Below are 19,508 nucleotides of genomic sequence, written 5' to 3' on the forward strand. Positions count from 1 at the left end.
CTTCTTTTACGCCTCACTTTGTATTCTTTTTCTCTCCGCTTTTAAATTTTGGGGGCAGTTTGCACTTTAATCAACATTTTACGGTGGAGCTCCTTGAAAGGAAGTGAATCACCTCTTTCGTTCGGAACAAACAAAGTTGGTCTGATGTTGCAACTGTATGGATATTTAAGCTGAGAAATTGGAAGACCCTGTCCTGGCACAGGATTTTAAGAGGAATGGTGGTGCGACGTTAGCTTTTAATCCCTTCAACACGCTGCGGTTGATAACAGGTTGTAACATGGATGTTAGTGCCTGCATTTGCAATGCTCACATCCAGAATAATAATTGAACAATTCCTCCTCTTTCATGATGTGTTGGCTTCTTACCACCTATGACTTAGCATGGATTCTTTTTTTCTTCAAGAGGTGTTGATTGCTGCAAAAATAGTCGCGTTAATGGTTGCCATCTGCACGTTACCCTCAACACTTCCATTTGTATGTTATTGCCCTTTTTCCAGAGGTGATTTCCTCTGCAGCAGAGGTGGTGGAACAGACTCTGCAACTGCTTCTCATCTGCTTCAGCACAAAATCAGCCAGTTGCTCTAAATTGTCTTTAGTGGTGGTTTACGCCATCATTATTGTTTTCCTATTTCTCGTTGAGCCTCGCTTCCATCTTAAATCAACACCTACCTTTTAGCACAAATCATGTTCTTATGAAGGAGATATGTCTGAGAAACCAGTTTAAAGGTAGTATGAATCATAGAACCATAGGGTTAGAAGGGCCCTCTGGAGATCATCCCGTCCAACCCCCTGCCAGAGCAGGGTCACCCAGAGCAGGTGGCACAGGAACGCGTCCAGGCGGGGTTGGAATGTCTCCAGAGACGGGGACTCCACCACCTCCCTGGGCAGCCTGTGCCAGGGCTCTGCCACCCTCACAGCAAAGAAGTTCCTCCTCATGTTTAGGTGGAACTTCCTATTGTCATGTTTGTGCCCGTTACCTCTTGTCCTGTCACTGGGCACCACTGAAAAGATCCTGGCCCCATCCTCCTGACACCCACCCTTTCAGTATTTATAAGAGTTGATAAGATCCCCCCTCAGTCATCTCTTTTCCAGACTGAAGAGACCCAAATCCCTCAGCCTTTCTTCATCAGAGAGATGTTCCAGTCCCCTCATCATCTTGGTAGCCCTTTGCTGCACCCTCTCCAGCAGTTCCCCGTCCTTCTGGAACCAGGGAGCCCAGAACTGGAGCCAGTGCTCCAGCTGTGGCCTCCCCAGGGCAGAGCAGAGGGGGAGGATGACCTCCCTCTACCTGCTGGCCACACTCTTCTTGATGCACCCCAGGATGCCATTGGCCTTCTTGGCCACGAGGGCACATTGCTGGCTCATGGTTATCCTGTTGTCCACCAGGACTCCCAGGTCTCTTTCCACCGAGCTGCTCTCCAGCAGGTCAGCCCCAACCTGTCCTGGTGCAGGGGGTTATTCCTCCCCAGGTGCAGCACCCTACACTTGCCCTTTTTGAATTTCATAAGGTTCCTCTTTGCCCAACTCTCCAGCCTGTCCAGGTCTCTCTGGATGGTGGCACAGCCTTCCGGTGTGTCAGCCACCCCCCCACAGCTTTGTGTCATCAGCGAACTTGCTGAGGGTGCACTCTATCCCCTTGTCCAGGTCATTGATGAATATATTGAAGAGGACTGGACCCAGTACTTGACCCCTGGAGAACACCACTCGTCACTGACCTCCAACTAGACTCTGTGCCCCTGATCACGACCCTCTGAGCTCTGTCTTTCAACCAGTTATCTATCCACCTTACTGTCCATTCATCAAGCCCTCTCTTCCTAAGCTTCCCTGTGAGGATGCTGTGGGAGACCATGTCGAACGCCTTGCTTAAGTCATTATTTTATGTTTATCAACACTGAATTTCTTTGGTTATCATTTTAACTACTTAAAGTGCTACCTCATTTTAAGCCTGGTTTCCGGATCAGTTAAGCATAAAGGATTATTCCATTTGTCTATTCTGTCCTCTTCTTACTGATTTCTACCACGTTACATAGGCAGACAGCAGTCTTACAAATAGTAAGTTCCTCCTCTTTGTGAAAATAAATGGTCGCATAAAAAGGAAAGACAAATTGTTTTCCCAGCTGGGCTCAACTGTATTATTAGACATCAGAGAATCCACACAGAGGAAAGCCGTTACGAATGCCGTAACCACAGGAACAGCTTCTATCAGAACTCGCACTTCATTAGATATGGGGTCATCTAGCCACAAGATGCAAAGCCACAGGAAGCCAAGTTGCTTTGCTTACAGTGACTACAACCATCCTTTTTTTAAATGAAGAAAGAAGCTCAGGTCTTGGACCTTCATCTTGACCTTAACCTTCATCTGTGCTTGGAATGACTTCTTTAAAAAACTTCTTCAAAAACTCCTTGGCTCCACCCCCCTGCTTTTCTTATGGCATTAAGTGTGGGGTAATGAAGGGAAGAAACCAAAGGGAGCTGGCATTGCTGAGTCACTTGCCGAGATTTGAGGCCGGTTGACGTGGTGGCGGAGCTACGCTCAGGGTGCGGGGACCACCCAGCTCTTGCAGGTAGCGGAAGGGATTAGCAGAGGGCTCAGGTAATGAGAGGAGAGCAGGGCAGGAGGAAGATTGACCGAAAAGGAGGTAAAGCAACGGTAGAAAGCAGCTTTTAAGGGTGAATTGTTAAGGTGTAATTGGGGGTAAACAAAATCTTTTAACGTTTCTGCGCTCTTGCGAAGTGCTAGGCCACTCTGCTCTGTTGGGCAAGGGTCTTTTTTTCCTCTTTTCTTTACACCCTTTTAGTGCTCAGTGTAAATCAAGAACCACTGTGCTGTCTGGCATCTGGTTTCTCTCTGCTGTGGTACACTTAGGACATCTAGTTGAGCTGCTCCAAGCCTTCTGCTAAGGATTGGAGACCCCCAGCCAGCACCGCTTCCCTCTCAACAGAACAGCTGCCCACGACACGGCCGAGGAACTGGAGACAGCAGCTGTGATTTACGCCGTTTGCCTTTGCTTACCTGGAGACAGCGGAGTGTTAAAGCAAAAAAGACATGGGGAACAAATTGGTCTTTCCTTTAATCTGACATTTCCTCTGGAGTCTTCTCTTCATTTTGCTGCTTATTCCTGGAGCAGCGTGCTGTGAAGCTGTGATAAGCATCCCGTTCCCACTCCTTTTTCAAAGCTCCTGTGCCAGGAGACGTTCCGGCTTGGAAAACGCACGCTGCCTCCGGGATTGCCTACCTGGCAATTCTTCGTATTGTTTTGTACCCCCTCATAGCTCTTAACCTGCACGTCCCTTGAGGCACAGGTTCTGTGTTTTGTGTGGTTCACTGGGCAACCATAGAGCACTTCATTCTCTTTAGGGCATTACATAAAGTGTTAATAATAAAATCCTAGGAAATCTATTTGGAATTACAGGCATGGGGATTTTCTCATTGTCGGTTTTTAACATTACCACTAAATCTTTATGGAGTACCATAAAGCTAATACTTAGCATAATGAAAGACATATGTGTCTTTAAAACTCACCCAGGTCAAAATTATAGAAGCAACCATTACAAAAAAAAAAAAAAAAAAAAAAAGAAAAGGTAAGGAGGAAGGGAAGCAGCAAAGAAGGGTGTGAAATGAAGGTTGTGGTTTGCAAGGTGCAGAATCACAGAATCATTTAGGTTGGAAAGGACCTTTCATCGAGTCCAACTGTTAAAGTCGAAGGGAGGCAAGAAAAGCAGAGCAGAAAATCAAAGGTCAGCTGTGGAAGGCAAGCCAAAGGAAATGAAGTCTGAGGAGGGGTTTGAAGGTGGAGAGTGAGGCTCTTGACTCCCAGGGGAGGAAAGTAATGTGAACCCAAGAGCGGTCTGGATAGATATGGTTGTGAAACGCAAATAAACCAAATGTTTTCACCTTTAATGCTTGGGAGATCAGAGCTGGATTCCCTACGAGCAGAAGAGCTGAGATAAGACCCTGACTGTGAGGGTACAAACTGTCTCAACATCATACAGCTGTCTGTCGGTTTTGAAGCACAAGACCTGTCGTCTTCACTCGGGTAGTTAAGATTTTCTTGGACGTTGAAGCAGGCATTGGTAGTGTAGATGCTGTACATGCTGATCTAAGCTATTCTCTCCTCAAATGGCTTGCTTACCTAGGTTAAAACAGGTGAGTTTTGCAGGTTGGTTGAGCCAAAGTTCTGCCAAAGAGCGCAGATTTCACAAACTGACCATGAAAAGCCATGATCTTTGTTACCGGTCACAGCGTACATGCTCTGTCTTGCTCAGGCTACGAGGCTGCATAGGTCATGCTGGCACTTGTAGTCTCCAGGGATTACCCACGAAATAGTGCCAACTGCTTGATGACAAGTTTTCCACCTGCTTTGGGACTGAAACGTTCTGTTCACTGTCGGGGCCATGGAGATGCTGGGGGGGCTGGAGCCCCTCTGCTGGGAGGACAGGCTGAGAGAGCTGGGGGGTTCAGCCTGGAGAAGAGAAGGCTCCGCGGAGACCTTCCAGCCCCTGCCAGTCCCTAAAGGGGCTCCAGGAAAGCTGGGGAGGGACTCTGGAGCAGGGAGGGGAGCCATGGGATGAGGGGCAACGGCTTTAAACTAAAAGAGCGCAGATTTAGATGAGATTATTGGGAAGAAATTCTTTGGTGTGAGCGTGGTGAGCCCCTGGCCCAGGTGGCCCAGAGAAGCTGTGGCTGCCCCATCCCTGGAGGGGTTCAAGGCCAGGTTGGCCAGGGCTTGGAGCAACCTGGGCTGGTGGGAGGTGTCCCGGCCCAGGGCAGGGGGGTGGAACTAGGTGACCTTTAAAGGTCCTTCCAACCCAAACCGTTCTATGATTCTGTGTTCTCAGTAGGGACCACGTTATTTTGGTGTTTCAAGACAAGATCAGCTATTGCCGGATCTAAACTCAGTATTTCACCATTGCTGACGTACTCAAGGACGAGAAATGTGGAGATATAATCGCATACTTCCTCCCTCTTCTTTCCTGAACATTGTTCCTCCTCTGTACATCCCAAGTGCCATCTTTCTTCATCCCAATAACCACTCCAAACTGATCCTTTCTCCTTTTCTTCCCTTCTTTCATCCTTCTTTATGCATCCTTAGCTTCCCTTGTGAAGTGGGAAGCCTGCTTCAGGCTTATTAGAAACCGGGCTTATTAGCAACCTTTGCCTAATTGCTTTGGCCCCTTAACAGCCATTTTTCAGTATGGAGGGGACAGAGGCAGCATTGAAGGGATACCCAGGACTCTTCACACTTTCTAGCAAGCGTGCAAGAGGCTGAAATACCTCTCCTACAGTAGGAAACCTCAGGAATGGGAAATATTTTGTTTCCTGCTGAAATAAGAGGGAGTTTTTAGGCATTCCCTATTAGGACAGCAGCAGTTGCTGCTGTTCCCTACTAGCTGTTGGGGAGTGCGGGGATGGATACCCAAAAGCAGCGGCTCTGTCCTTGCCTCCTCCAGCGGTTTTTCCATGCTAAATGATGTCACTTAAAGAAGTTTGTGTTACATCTTGCTCACGGTTACACTCATCCTGTCTTTCCTTCCTTTGATAGTCTTGTTGCCAAAGTTAATTTAGAGGCAAATTTATCAGCCTTTTCACCTCGAATTCTGAAATCTGTTAACTGCAGCGTTCTGCGTAAATACTTACTCCCGGTAATGTTAATGAGTGTGGAAAAATAGCAAAGCCTGTAAATCCGAATGAAGTCTTATGTCTTCTTTAAAGCACAGTGTTCACCTTTGCTTTTATGCTGCTCGGAGCATAATATGTGCCTCCAGGAACTTGGAAGCTAAAGCTGCGAGTGAGTACGGAACAATACAAGTCTCTGCAGAAATGTTGCTCTGTTAACTTTGCTTTTTTGGCCTACATTTCTCGGTGGTTATTATTTGTTAATTATGTTATATAGTGCTCACATGTGGGCTAATTGCTTCCCCAGAGAGCTTACAATAAAATGATGGACAGAACAAGGGCAGGATGTTACACATACCAGATAGTAAAAGGGTAAGGTAGGACATGGGCGATACGGTTAGTTACACACCTCGGTCTGTGTTTGAGGACGGAGTGGCGTTCTGAAGCATGGTCTAAAAGAGTTGGGTTGGTTTGCCGGGGGGGGGGGGGGGGGGCGGCAGGGGGGGAGAGTTTGTGGGTGCTAATTTGAAGTGATCTGAGGAGCTGACTTGTCAGAATCGTTGTGCAAGGGAGCACCAAAACTAAAGCAAAATGAAGAAAAATGCGGAAATTTATGAAAGGCGGCTGCAGGGGGTTTGTACCTGGCTTGGTTGTAGCTGCAGGGCTGTACTGGCTGAATTCTTGAAAACAAGAGTAAGATCCATATGAACAGTAGGTATGCTGCATGAGCGATATTCCTTGAAAAATAAAACCCTTTACTCAGCCAAACTCTTTTCTTCAGAGCCTTGTAGACGGGAGGGAAGGAAAAAACTGCGCATACGCATCCGTGCAGTTATATTTGGGATTTCAGTTCTCATTCTTGCCGCTTGTCTTGTTCTGCTGCGTCTGTCTTTCAGTCTGCACGCTTTCAGGCAGGGGGCCTCCGCTGGTATTTATGGTTTATGCTGCTCTAAATTGTAGTGTCCTGATTCATTTTCCTGTGTTCCGACTACTTCTTCACACCTGCTTAGAGAAAAGGAACCAAGTCATGATGAGGGCACACTTAACAAGTAAGTGACTAAAAAGTGACACATGGTATTTCTCAGCAGCTCCTCGGCCGCTGCTTGTGCTGAAAAACAGGAAATTCTGTACCCTCGCACAGAGGTCTGACTTGATTTTCATGCGTGGATCAGCTCTCCAGCATATTACCCTCTCGGAGCAAAGAAGCGGAAGAGTTTCAAGTGTGTATTTTCCTTTTGAGAAGCATTTTCTTAAGGGGAAGGGGAAAGGAGCGAAGGTTTGGCCATTTAAATTATCTGTTTCAAATGCTTCTAGAAGCACTTTTATTTATACACAGATACGCCTTTCTACATTTGTTATTAGAAAAGAGATAGAAGTGAAGTTTTACATAGGCAGGTGTTATTTTCAGATTTTGAAGGACGTGGAGTTTCCTCCACCTGAAGCCAAGCTGTAACGCTGACTGTGTTTGCTCTCGGATTCCCTACCAGAACTCCTTTCTCTCCTCTGGGTATTTGCAATGATTTTTATCGCGTCCTTTCTCTTGGTGGCTTGTCTCAGCATCTTAAATCTTCAGAGCCCTTGTTAATACCTTTGCTTGGACAAACCCACTTGTTACTTCTCCTGTAGTCCGTTCAGTTTCTTCTCGATCTGTGGCTATGGGGAGAAATCCTGAACTCGAGAATCGAGAAGGATTCGGTCTTCTGAATCCTGGTGAGAAAGGATTAACAGCAGCTGCCTATTCCACATACATTACAAAGCAATAATAAGAAGTGCCCAGGGAATGGCATGACAGTAGTAAAATATTATGTGAAGAAGACTTGGATTACTTCTGAATGTGCCTTACAGTGCTACGCTACGTGGATGATACCTACGCTACCGGGATGACTGTCCTGGACGTTGGCATTGGCATTTAGAGGATGGGTACAGGACAAAAAGACCACTCGGCACTGATTTGCTTATAATCCTGCCCACCCCTTTAAAATACTACGTGTGAGAGTCTCTTGATGATTTGATTATATATGGGTATGTCAGAGAACAGACAGAAATTGCGCCGTGCCTGTTCGCTGGTAAGCGTCGCAGCCGCGCAGCGCTGTCAGGTGGGAGGAACGGCGCGGTTGTTTCGGAACTCGCGCAGTGCCCTGCACATCTGGGATGCCTCTCTGAAGGATCTCAAAGCACTTCACAAACACTTAATGAAACTCTTAGCTCTGCTGCGAGTCATCAACTGCATGAATGCAGTTGATAAGGCATGTTTTGCGCTTTGATAGCCTTGTACCAGAGCTGGATGGAGTAACCTCTTCTCCAACTTTTCTCACCAGCTCTGTTTTGTAGCCGGGAAGAGAACTTGGGAAACGTGACCTTCCCAGTCCCGCGCTCGCTTTGCCGGACCATATTTCCTCTGTTATTCAAGGTGAGAACAGAACGGTTAGAATTGATTTAGGTGCTTCTGGGAAGATGAAGTCACTGTGTTTGGATCTCTGTACCGTGCCAATAGAGAGATCCTAGGGGAAATCTCTTCCTTTAGTTTTGTTTATATTCAGTCTAATGCACAGATGTAATTTGCAAGGAAATGCAAAGGAAGAGCGGTTTTGCTGGCCTCAGCACTGTAGCTGGAGTGAAATGAGATGTCACAAGGATATCTAAGTGTCTCTCTTTCAAGATACGAAAAGGATTTTTCTTCTCTGCAGCGTGCTGATTTTTTAACTCTTTCCCAACATGCCTTCAGTCTTCTGCACCTCTTGTATCTTATCTCAATGTTTGTTTGTATTCATAGAATCATGGAATGGTTTGGGTTGGAAGGGACCTTCAAGATCATCCAGTGCCACCCCCTGCCTTGGGCAGGGACACCTCCCACCAGCCCAGGTTGTTCCAAGCCCCATCCAACCTGGCCTTGAACCCCTCCAGGGATGGGGCAGCCACAGCTTCTCTGGGCAACCTGGGCCAGGGGCTCACCACCCTCACAGCAAACAATTTCTTCCTCAGATCTCATCTAAATCTCCCCTTTTTCATTTTAAAACCATTCCCCCTCATCCTATCGTTCCACTCCCTGATCCAGAGTCCCTCCCCAGCTTTCCTGCATTCTCCCTCAGCTTTTTACAGGCTGCCTTCTGCTCGTGGATTTTACTCGCTGCCTTTGTTTGCTAAAACTTAATTGAATGCCTTTTTTTTTTTTTTTTTTTTTTTTCCTGAAAAGTGTAAGAACAGTAGGAGGAAGTTTGTGTGCTCTGGTCAACACGGTATCGGGGTTCCCAAGCTGACGTTAGAAATACAGGTGGTGTAACTGCGAGTATTGTAACTGTTAGTGCTGCAGGACTGACCGGGGTCTGACAGTGACAGCTGGAATGAATCCCCAGGACTATCATTGTAATCAAGTCTCTGGCCAAAATTTAATCCCTTGCACTTTTGCAACCCTGTTGCTTCCTGTTACGCTGTTGTTTTCAGGCTGAAGGCAAAACCCGGCTGAGTGATTACAGCTTATTGTACGGCTCCCGTTTCATTGATGGAAACAGGCTGGGATCCAATACGTCGTACAACAGTAAAAACGGATTGTTTATATGACAAGCACATGGCATTTTGGATACCTAGATGTTGCATTCAGCAAGAGAGATGGTGGCTTTCTATTTTAGCGGTAATAATGGGTGAATTATAAGAACGAATGAAAATGCTAAAATTGGCCACTGTCTGAAGCACAGGATGAGCTTTTGGCAAAAATATAAAACAGAATTAGAAGACGGCCTGGGAGAATTTGAATGCAGTTTTAATAGAAACACATCACCGCGGAATTTAGAACTAAAATTAAAAATGGTGTCAGCAGATACAGTGTAAATGTACTTGAAACCCACGCACCTATAGATTTATACAGTAGAATGAAACGGGTGCTGTTCTGTGGCAATAGAACCTCCTCGCTGGGATGCGGTGCCGCATTGGAACGGGTATCCTGAAGAATTGTGGAACCTTCCTCCTTGGAGGTTTCCATGACTCTGCTACTAGAAGCTGACCTGGTCTAGCATTGGAAGTAGTCCTGCTCCAAGCCGGAGGCTGGACTGAAGACCTCCAGAGGTCACTTCTAGTCAATGATTCGGTGAATAACCCCAAAATTATTCTAGGCAGAGATTTGCTGCAATAAAAGTCCTTGCCCTTTTTAATTGCAAGAAGAACAACCTGACTGCCCTTCCCTTTGTAGTTGCAGGTGGAGGCAGGTGTAGCAAAAATGCATCTTCGTAATTCCATGAAGAAAACGGTTGGATTTTTTTTTTTAAAGGCTTTTCCTTGTCCCTTTTCCATTAGCTACTTCCTAACCTCTATCCTTGTCCTCGCTGGGTAAGAGGCAGAGCTGATAATTCGCGTGGAGTATATAGTAGTTAATAACCAACCACAAGATAGCAGCTGATTTTTCAGTGTATTTTAGCACAGAATTAATTTTAATGGAGTCAAACAGGAAAGTGCTTCTCTATAGTAATTGGAACTTGTCCTTTTAAAAAGTGCTGTCATGTCATACAGCCCGGCCAGGTATTAGACTTTCAGAATTTTCATTCCATTTCCTGTAAGTGGATTCCTTGCTATATTGGCACTCAGTATAAATAGTAGTAAAATTAAACCTTGCTATGGTTATGTGAGGTATCCTGGTGATTAGAATACCAGGGTCAACAAAAGAAGGAAGTTGCGGGTGACCTGAATTTTTACCGTTTCTTTCCAGGTTTAGTGTTCCTGCTTTTCATCTCTTTCATTAAACCCTCTTTTATTACGAGGAGGTCAGATTGTATCCCTGTTTAAGATTTTAAAGCATTACAGGGCTGGAAGATGCTTCTAGAGTCCAGATCTTCTATTTTCCATCCCAAGCAAGGATTAACTCCTCCTAACGCTTTCCTGATAGTTGTCTGAGGTGCTTTCAATGGCTGAGACTTACAGTGGTTGTTGAGGCTTCGCATATATACCGATGGATTTCTCCTACCAGCAAAGTTTCACGTTGGTAATTTACATTTGCTGCTGCTCATCCTCTTCCTCATAAGCGGGGGGGGAAAATGGTCCCTTTTTCTGTTTGCATCAGCCCTTTCTGTGTTGGAAGTCTGTTATCATTAGTTCTTCCTAAGATGCTGTCTGCAGTATACCAATCTTAATCAGGTAAATTGAAAACATTAGAGCCTCCTGGGTACCTGTCCTTATGCCAGAATCGACTTCAGAACTGATGCTACGTGGCCTTATTTATGCATGTATTTATTTTAATCCTGCTTAAACTCATCAAGCTACAAGTCTTTGTTCCCTCTCTTGCCTGTTTGATCCCAATCCAAATGTTTATGCTCATACTTCACTTTAAGTTGTCAACTCCTCAAAGCAAGACTCTCTCGTCCTTAACGTCTGCAAAGCTCCGGCGTGACTCGTGGTGAGTAATCTGCTGTGCTTCTCCCCAGCGCAGCTAGACCTGGCTTAGAAAGAGACAGGGTTGCCCTCAGTTCTCGCCTGTCAGGTTCCGTGCGCCGCGTGGGGGTCATTCCGACGCACCTCTGCAGCGAGGATCCGAAGCAGCAGCAACAGAACTGGACTATACTAATCTTATTGTTCTGGTTTCTCAACAAGAACGTGGCTAATCGCCGCCGTTCAGCCCGACTGCAGAAAGGGCTTGCTGCGTTTTAAAGCTATGAATGATCGCGCGATTGCCTTGTAACTCCTTACTTCATCTCGCCCCTTTTTCTGCAATTTAAGTGAGAATCTACTGAAATTATAGTTTAGCTTTATTCTGCCTTTATGCTCACCCCTTCCGTACTTCTGTGTCATTTCGGGGAATTTGAGCAAACAAAATTGCTTGTGAATTAGTACCCCCTCATTTGCAAATGAGGAAGCAAAGGCTTGAAATTACTTGAGTGACTGTAGTTCGTATGCGGCAGGTCTGAGACTGTATAGTAGATATTTTTGATTCCGCTGTTCTAAGCTTCAAGTGCTAAGAAAGAAACGCTTGCAGTCTGAAGAGGAGGGAAACTTCACTGAATTTTAATCCAAGCTGCTTCTGTTGCTGATGTACCGGCCCCCTTTTGTCTTTGCTGATGGGTTATTTCTCCCTTTTCCTCCCAGAGTAACATGCGGATGCACTTCTTCTTTTTGGATTTTAATTCTTCAACCTAAGGTCTTAAATCTCCAAAGATATTTGGGTTTCAAACCCGTTTGATTTCATCAGGTGTCTAAATGCTTTCCACTTTGGGCTTCTACTGTTGCCAAACTGTTTTCGCGCTGTGAATTGTTTTCTTTGTATAATTGACCATAGTCATAGTCCCCTATTTTTTTTTCTTCACTAAATAACCGTGGTCGAAAGGTGCTCGGAGAGCGTGATGCCTTAAAGATGCAATCCTGATCCTGCGGGAATCGAGGGAACCGGGATTTCACTCTCTTAAATTTAGTGTGTTAATGTAATGACGAAATCAGCGTTGTGTGTCTCAAGTGAAGAAAGCAGGCGGAAAAAAAACCACGGTGGTGTTTGGCGTGCTTTATGTACTTCAAATTATTTTCCATACATTTAACTAATTACATAAACAGATGATATTTACAGGGGACTTCTGGCTATAATTGACCTTCATCTTTTCCTGTGCACTGCCCAGCCGCTCCTTGAATTTTCGTATTATTTCCTCTTAATCATTCCACATCTAACACCGTGTTTCAAGCAGTCCTTTTCTCTTGCTGGGACCATCCTACCAATTCCCTAGAGGCCAGTGTTCCCAATTCCTTTTAACTTCACCTTCTCAGCCCGATTTTCTTGGCAACTTTGGAACTCCCGGCGTGGCCGCACATATCTCTTCCAAAGCCCAATCTTCAGGCCTCCCACCAGTTACAGCATGATTGGTCTTTTACCTTAACGTGATCGTCAGCTCTTTGGAGTAGGAGCTCTTTTCTTTCTTTTCTCTTGGGTAATAAATTGCTTTTCAGAAGTTACAGCAACACAGTAAACATTTAAGTATGTATATCTTATTTTTCTTCGAAATTTATGTGCGTGTGTTGGGGCAAGCAGGGGAGGGATTGCATAAACCGTGAGTCTCCCGTCGAGAGGTAAGAGAAAACCCATGTTTAGGAGCTCGGCAGCGTTCCCATGGCTACTAGGACAGGTACATCACGGGAGGGGGAACCCTTCTGGCACTTAACAGCCTTTCCAGGTGATTTATGGTTTCACATAAGCTTTTCCTAAACCGAGAGGTTTTCTAGGGTTGGCACCTCTTTGCTTGTCTCCATGCCCTGTTGGTTCTGTGTTCAGTGGCCCATGGTTATTAAAATTCTTATCAATAAAGGAGTTTCTGAGCAAGGTTCTTATTTTCTGGGATCATGCATACCTTCTGAACTCCTCAGCTTAACCAAAGGAACGTTTTTTTTATGTCTGATGTATTTTATAAAAGAAACGTGTAGAGTTCAAGTAGTATTTGCCTTCAATTACAGTAATTAAGTTGTCAGGACTTGAAGTCACCAAGGGAATGAGAAAATCCTTTCCTGGTTGGCCAGGGGGTAAATGGTGTTCTGGTCGCAAGTAGGTTTTACATATTGGGGTGAGGAGGGAAACTGTTCCGGCTGGCATCGGCGGCAGAAAACCCGGGAGACCGTTGGTCATTTTGCAATCCAAGGCGTCCAAATGCTGCTGTGGGTAGAAGGAAAAGGAAAAGAAAGTGACCCGTTTAACTCTGCTTGAGCAGGCCATCTATTTTTGATCCGCTCTAACACCGCCTGCTTGGGTTGGGAGGTGCATCTTATTAAAAAGGCAGCAGCTACAAACACAGCTCGGTCCATTTAGTCTGTGTTGTCTGTCTTGTCAAACTCCTGCTGCAGCTCCGCTTTCAGATGGAACCTGTGTGTATAGATGTAGGTTGGGTATTTTCCCCCAGGTTCAACATCTCTTCTTTGCCAGGAGTCAAATAGTTTCAGTTACTTCATGAACTTACCTGAAGGTACACTACAAGGTATTCCTCCAAGAAAAGTACCTAATTTTTCTAAGTGCCCACACAAACATTACTGGAATCTCAAGTGTAGCGTTACTTTCGTTCCACTGGAATAGCTCTCTTGAAAGCAGATGTATGAGGAAATCGCTACTCGTAATGCATCACTAATGACACAAATTTTTGCATTCCTGCTCATGTGAGAAAAGGTTACGGATGCATAAGGAGCCAGACCTGCAAAACCTCACTCACAAACCCGAATAAACCCCGCTTCAGCTAGCAAGTTTAACGATGCCCTGAAGAGAGCCAGATCACTTATCTGCACCATCACGCAATAACTGTGAAGTGTTGAGATAAGCGGTTTTATATCTCCCAGTTTGCTGCTGGCCTTCGCCCTGTCTATCAGTTTATGCCAGTGAAAGTGGCTATGAAATATTACTGCTCTGATTCGGTGGCGTTTTATAGTCGCTTCCATTCACCTCCAGGGTGGATGGGCTGGGTAGATGCTCTTATCTATCCCCGCATTTATGAATGGAAAATCGGGGAAGTATCTCTGTCCTGCTCACCGCGTTTGACGGCAGTGACCTCCCGTTCCAGAGCCGTGGTGTAGGCCTGATGGTGCTACGGTTTCTACTCAGTTCTCACTGCTCAGCCTTTCCCGTTGAGGGAGGTGCATGTGCTTACCTGCAGGTCGCACAAGGCTTTAACAAAAAGGAAAAAAAAAGAAAAAAAAAAAAAAAAAGGCAGTGTGAAATTCGGGACGTTTCCGAGAGTCATTTGTGACATTTGCCAAGCGAAAGGGTATGCCACAAAGGGTTATTTTTTACTGTTTCAGTGTCCCAGCAAATGAGCCTGAATTTCAGCTGCCTTTTGGGGCTGTTTATTTTGTAAGTCACAGATAATTTAACAAGTTATGTGTTTTCATCTTGTTGCGTTTGTTGCTTTTTCAGAGTCAGTTCTCTTTGTGCCGTACATAACATCCAGCTCCAGCGCTATACTTCGCTTTTTGTTTAACTTTCAAGATACTAGACTCTTTTTATAGCTATACACCTGCGGCTGGGGTTCAGCAGCGATTTATTTTGTGTATGCAGAAGCCTTGTAAGATCTAAACCTGTGATGTTGGTTTTGCCATCTGATAACGTATGATCAAATGGAGCATGTTTAAATAACAACATCTAGGACACAATGACAGTAAACCAGCTACGAAACAAACATTTCTAAAGATCAGATAAGATGGAAGAGATGCATCAATGCCGGATTGTGCCGTATATCATAAGTTCTTGCACTTTGCTGCAGAGGTATTCCAGGCATGGGATTTCCTTTATGCCACAGGCTAATAGATCATGCTGTGTTATTTTTCATGTTGGTTTATATCTTGTAGAGACACGTGAGTGTAATAACACCGAGTATGATAGTATTATACATAATCTGCATGAGCTGCACAGGAGTAGGTAAATCGTAAGAAATTCAAACCAACAGAGAATTGACTTGTTCTGTATTCTCTTGCTGCCTTCCATACTGCCAGCTCTTCTCCCTACACCTACACAGTCTTTGGCATTAAGGGCTGCCTCCTACTTCTGCCCAAATCTGGACCTTTCGTAGAATCATGCAATCACAGAATGGTTCGGGTTGGAAGGGACCTTGAAGATCACCCAGTGCCACCCCCTGCCCTGGGCAGGGACACCTCCCACCAGACCAGGTTGCTCCAAGCCCCGTCCAACCTGGCCTTGAACCCCTCCAGGGATGGGGCAGCCACAGCTTCTCTGGGCAACCTGGGACAGGGGCTCACCACCCTCACACCAAAGAATTTCTTCCCAATATCTCATCTCAATCTCCCCTCTTTCAGTTTAAAACTGTCATCCATCGTCCCATGGCTCCCCTCCCTGCTCCAGAGTCCCTCCCCAGCTTTCCTGGAGCCCCTTGAGGGACTGGCAGGGGCTGGAAGGTCTCCGCGGAGCCTTCTCTTCTCCAGGCTGAACCCCCCCAGCTCTCTCAGCCTGTCCTCCCAGCAGAGGGGCTCCAGCCCTCCCAGCATCTCCGGGGCCTCCTCTGGCCCCGCTCCAACAGCTCCGTGTCTCTCCTGTGCCGAGGCCCCAGCGCTGGAGGCAGCACTGCAGGGGGGTCTCCCCCGAGCGCAGCAGAGGGGCAGAATCCCCCCCTCGCCCTGCTGCCCACGCTGCTGGGGATGCAGCCCAGGCTGCGGGGGGTTTCTGGGCTGCCAGCGCACGGTGCCGGCTCCTGTGGAGCTTCTCACCCACCAACACCCCCAAGTCCTTCTCCTTGGGGCTGCTCTCCAGCCATTCTCCCTCCAGCCTTTGTTTGTGATTGACAATTAATTTTCAAAGTGCCGTATTATATTTTAATATTTTTTATTAGCATGAAAAAAAAGAACCTTCTGTTTAAAATCATTATTTCTGACTCTCACCTGCAGGAGGATACGACCAATCCTGAGTCTCAGGAAGAGAAGCAGAGAAACGGCTGGGTCTCTGAGCCTGCAGATGGTTACAATACGGTGAAAAGTGTTCTCACTGTACAGGAATATTTCGCCAAGCGCATGGCAAAACGGAAGGCATCCCGGAACGAACCAGAAGCAAAGGTAGACAATTCCTGCTCAAACGCCGACGAAGCTTTGGAGCCTTCAGAAGAACTGAAAACCAAAGTCAAAAAGAAAAAGAAGAAGCAGAAGAGAGCTGAGGCAGAGAGTACAGAGCACTGCGAGAAACCAAAAGTGAAACAATCCAAGATAGGTAACTTGAATGGAAAGGAACTGGACGCTCCGTTAAATGAGTGTCACTCAGGGAAAAAGAAAAGGAAACATAAAGAGCAGCACGAAGAGGAAAGTTGTGATGAAAATATGGGCAATGGAGAAATTTATATGGGAGTATCTGACGGGGAAGATCCCAGCATAAAGGACTTTGAGGCAAAGCAAAAGAAACGCCATAAGAAGAAACACAAAAGGCAAAAAGAGGAGACAGAAGAGCGTATGGAAGGAGCGCAGAGGAAGAAAAAGAAGCACGGCAAGCACATCTAACCCTTTAAGAATCAAGCTGGGACTCTGGGGTGATTTGAACTTTGGCGTGTTAGAGGAGAAGGCTGTGCAAACACACCAGCCAGCCACCGCTGTAATCCAGTCGTGAGCACGCTGCTCTACCTCCAGCTGAAACCAGGGTTTAAATGTAGCTTTTTTTCAAGGCACAACATGGTGACGGGGCCAACGTGAGCTTCAGCACCATATTAAAAAGGTGTAGGGCCAAGACTGGCATGTCTGCAAAGCGAGACTTGATAAATACCGGTGAGGTTTTGCCTCTGCCAGCCTGCTTCACCGTGGTGGCTTTCCAAGAGCTACGTCTTAACAGAGCAGAGCCTGTGCTGCCTTCAGCCCACGTTCCCTCCGCTGCAGCTCCGCTCAAGTCAGGTAACAGCAAGCAAAATCAGGCCTGGTTTTAACCGCTGGGGTTAAGAATGCGAAAAAGCAATGAATTACCGTCCGCTGCTTCACACCGACTGTGTTTTTCTCAATCCAAAGGGAAAAAAAAGTCGCCCTGCTACTGCCTGTATTACTAAAGCCACTGTTGTTTTCACCTGCGATAGCCCAGCTCTGCTTCTGGCAACAGGAGGGGTTTTACAAAGCTCTATGTATTTTTTCACTGATTTTTGCAAAGTCGTGTCTAATTTTTTCATTGATCTCCTTTTACATCTAACATGAATGTTGTTTCTTCCCAAAAATACTTATTCGAATGAAAGGTTTACGCCTGAATACTTATTCAAATTCTGTGTCAGTTCTACAGAATGAAATAAAAATACCTGCCTTTGTTTCCTAGCCGGTCGTGAGCTATTGTCAAGCGCTTGTAGGTTTGCAACCAAGCACAAGGAGCTGTGCCTTTATTACCCATATCTAAACCTTTGGTTCCCAGGCAGCATTCCGGTTACCTTCAGTGGTGCATCTGGAAATCAGAAAGTTGTCTTGGATGGAGCAAAGTTTTCTGTGAAATTAGGAGACCTAACAGATTTTAAAAGCAGAGCGGATCCAATGTGTTAGTATTGAAAATCTGCAATTTAGATTTATAACCAAATTAGAGCTTGTTTCTATTTGCAAACCTGGAAATAAGTAATGCTGGAACTCGGCGGCTTAAACATCGGGGGTGGATTTTGGCATCTGAGTCTCTCTCAGCCAAGTGCTGTCGGCAGAGATGGGTGAGCTTGGAAGTTAAGCGGTGGAATGGGGAAGAAGCTTTCACTGTCCCGACACAAAGCTGGGGGGGGTGGCTGACACACCGGAAGGCTGTGACGCCATACAGGGAGACCTGGACAGGCTGGAGAGTTGGGCAAAGAGGAACCTTATGAAATTCAACAAGGGCAAGTGTAGGGTGCTGCACCTGGGGAGGAATAACCCCATGCACCAGGACAGGTTGGGGCTGACCTGCTGGAGAGCAGCTCGGTGGAAAGAGACCTGGGAGTCCTGGTGGACAACAGGATGACCATGAGCCAGCAATGTGCCCTTGTGGCCAAGAAGGCCAATGGCATCCTGGGGGGCATCAAGAAGAGTGTGGCCAGCAGGTGGAGGGAGGTCATCCTCCCCCTCTGCTCTGCCCTGGGGAGGCCGCACCTGGAGTCCTGTGTCCAGTTCTGGGCTCCCCAGTTCCAGAAGGACAGGGAACTACTGGAGAGGGTGCAGCAAAGGGCTACCAAGATGATGAGGGGACTGGAACATCTCTCTGATGAAGAAAGGCTGAGTGATTTGGGTCTCTTCAGTCTGGAAAAAAGACGACTGAGGGGGGATCTTATCAACGCTTGTAAATACTGAAAGGGGGGGTGTCAGGAGGATGGGGCCAGGCTCTTCTCAGTGGTGCCTGGGGACAGGACAAGAGGTAACAGGCACAAACATGACCATAGGAAGTTCCACCTAAACATGAGGAGGAACTTCTTTGCTGTGAGGGTGTCAGAGCCCTGGCACAGGCTGCCCAGAGAGGTGGGGGAGTCTCCGTCTCTGGAGACATTCAGAACCCGCCTGGACGCGTTCCTGTGCCACCTGCTCTGGGTGACCCTGCTGTGGCCGGGGGTTGGATGGGATGATCTCCAGAGGTCCCTTCCAACCCCTGCCACTCTGTGATCCTGTGACTCCTCGAGTCTGGTTCTGATACTGCTTTGGCCGCAGCAAATTGACAGCACAGCCCTGAAAGCCAGCCAGTTTTCATGGCATAATTCAGCAGAGCTGACCAGAATTCAGACCCGTTAGCCGCTGGTTTGACTTTGGGCCTGCCTGTGTTTCATCAGTGTAAATCTAAAACATCCCATTGCCCTGCTCTGCTGAATAAAACGGGGACGTTGTTTTATTGTCTCAGCTCAGTTGAGTTGCTTAACGTGGTTTGAAAAACATTGTCAAGATGCAGATGTTAATATGAAAAAATTTCCTTAAGCTGCCTTTATTGTCCGGGGGGAGAAACTTAGTCGGAAGCAGAGAGTCCACACGCCTTCGGATGTTTTAGCTGCAGCTCAACTCTTCGTTTTTAAAATATCTTGGTGCACCTTTCTTGCCCTCAGGACGCGCTCATTCATTGCAGCGAAATTACTGTAGTTTTAGGTATTGTAAGGGAAGAACAGGATGCCTTTCTCTGTGCTTCACGCTGACGTGCCTGTAGTTTTTAAAGCTTTTAAACCTTTAAACCTTGCTTTTCGGCACTATACAAATATTAGCCGTTACGATGCCGCTGTGGCTGGGCTTGTTCCCTGCCTTCCTTAAACGAAATACCAACTAATGCCATGAGGTTGCTGTAGAGTTGAGTAAGCCTCATGCTCAGGGTGCAAAAAATATTCTCAACGGAAGCAGACAGCAAAATATATATCTTTTTTTTTTATGCTATATTGAAGCATCCTAAGTTTTGTGGGTGCCCCTCAAAGCAGCTTTGCTCACTTCATCCCCAGTTTGGATTTTTGTTTGTTAGTAAAAGCCAAAAGCTTGACTGTTTCCAGTGATTTTTATTTTTTTTT

General features: G+C 46.3%; 1 protein-coding gene across 3 annotated transcripts in view; it reads left to right on the forward strand.

The window, feature by feature from the left end:
• Positions 1–17,920, forward strand: part of PINX1 (PIN2 (TERF1) interacting telomerase inhibitor 1) — a 66,603-nt gene extending 48,683 nt beyond the window's left edge. For 2 of the 3 annotated variants that reach the window (XM_054194529.1, XM_054194527.1), the window contains exon 7: positions 15,952–17,920. In XM_054194529.1, the coding sequence (XP_054050504.1) occupies positions 15,952–16,551 (600 nt within the window). In that variant the 3' untranslated portion in view covers positions 16,552–17,920. The remainder of the gene's footprint in view (positions 1–15,951) is intronic. The other variant, XM_054194528.1, reaches the window with a different exon arrangement.
• The last annotated feature ends 1,588 nt before the right edge of the window (positions 17,921–19,508 follow it).

This window comes from Rissa tridactyla, chromosome 3, assembly GCF_028500815.1.
Source record: "Rissa tridactyla isolate bRisTri1 chromosome 3, bRisTri1.patW.cur.20221130, whole genome shotgun sequence".
Classification (NCBI taxonomy): Eukaryota; Metazoa; Chordata; class Aves; order Charadriiformes; family Laridae; genus Rissa; species Rissa tridactyla.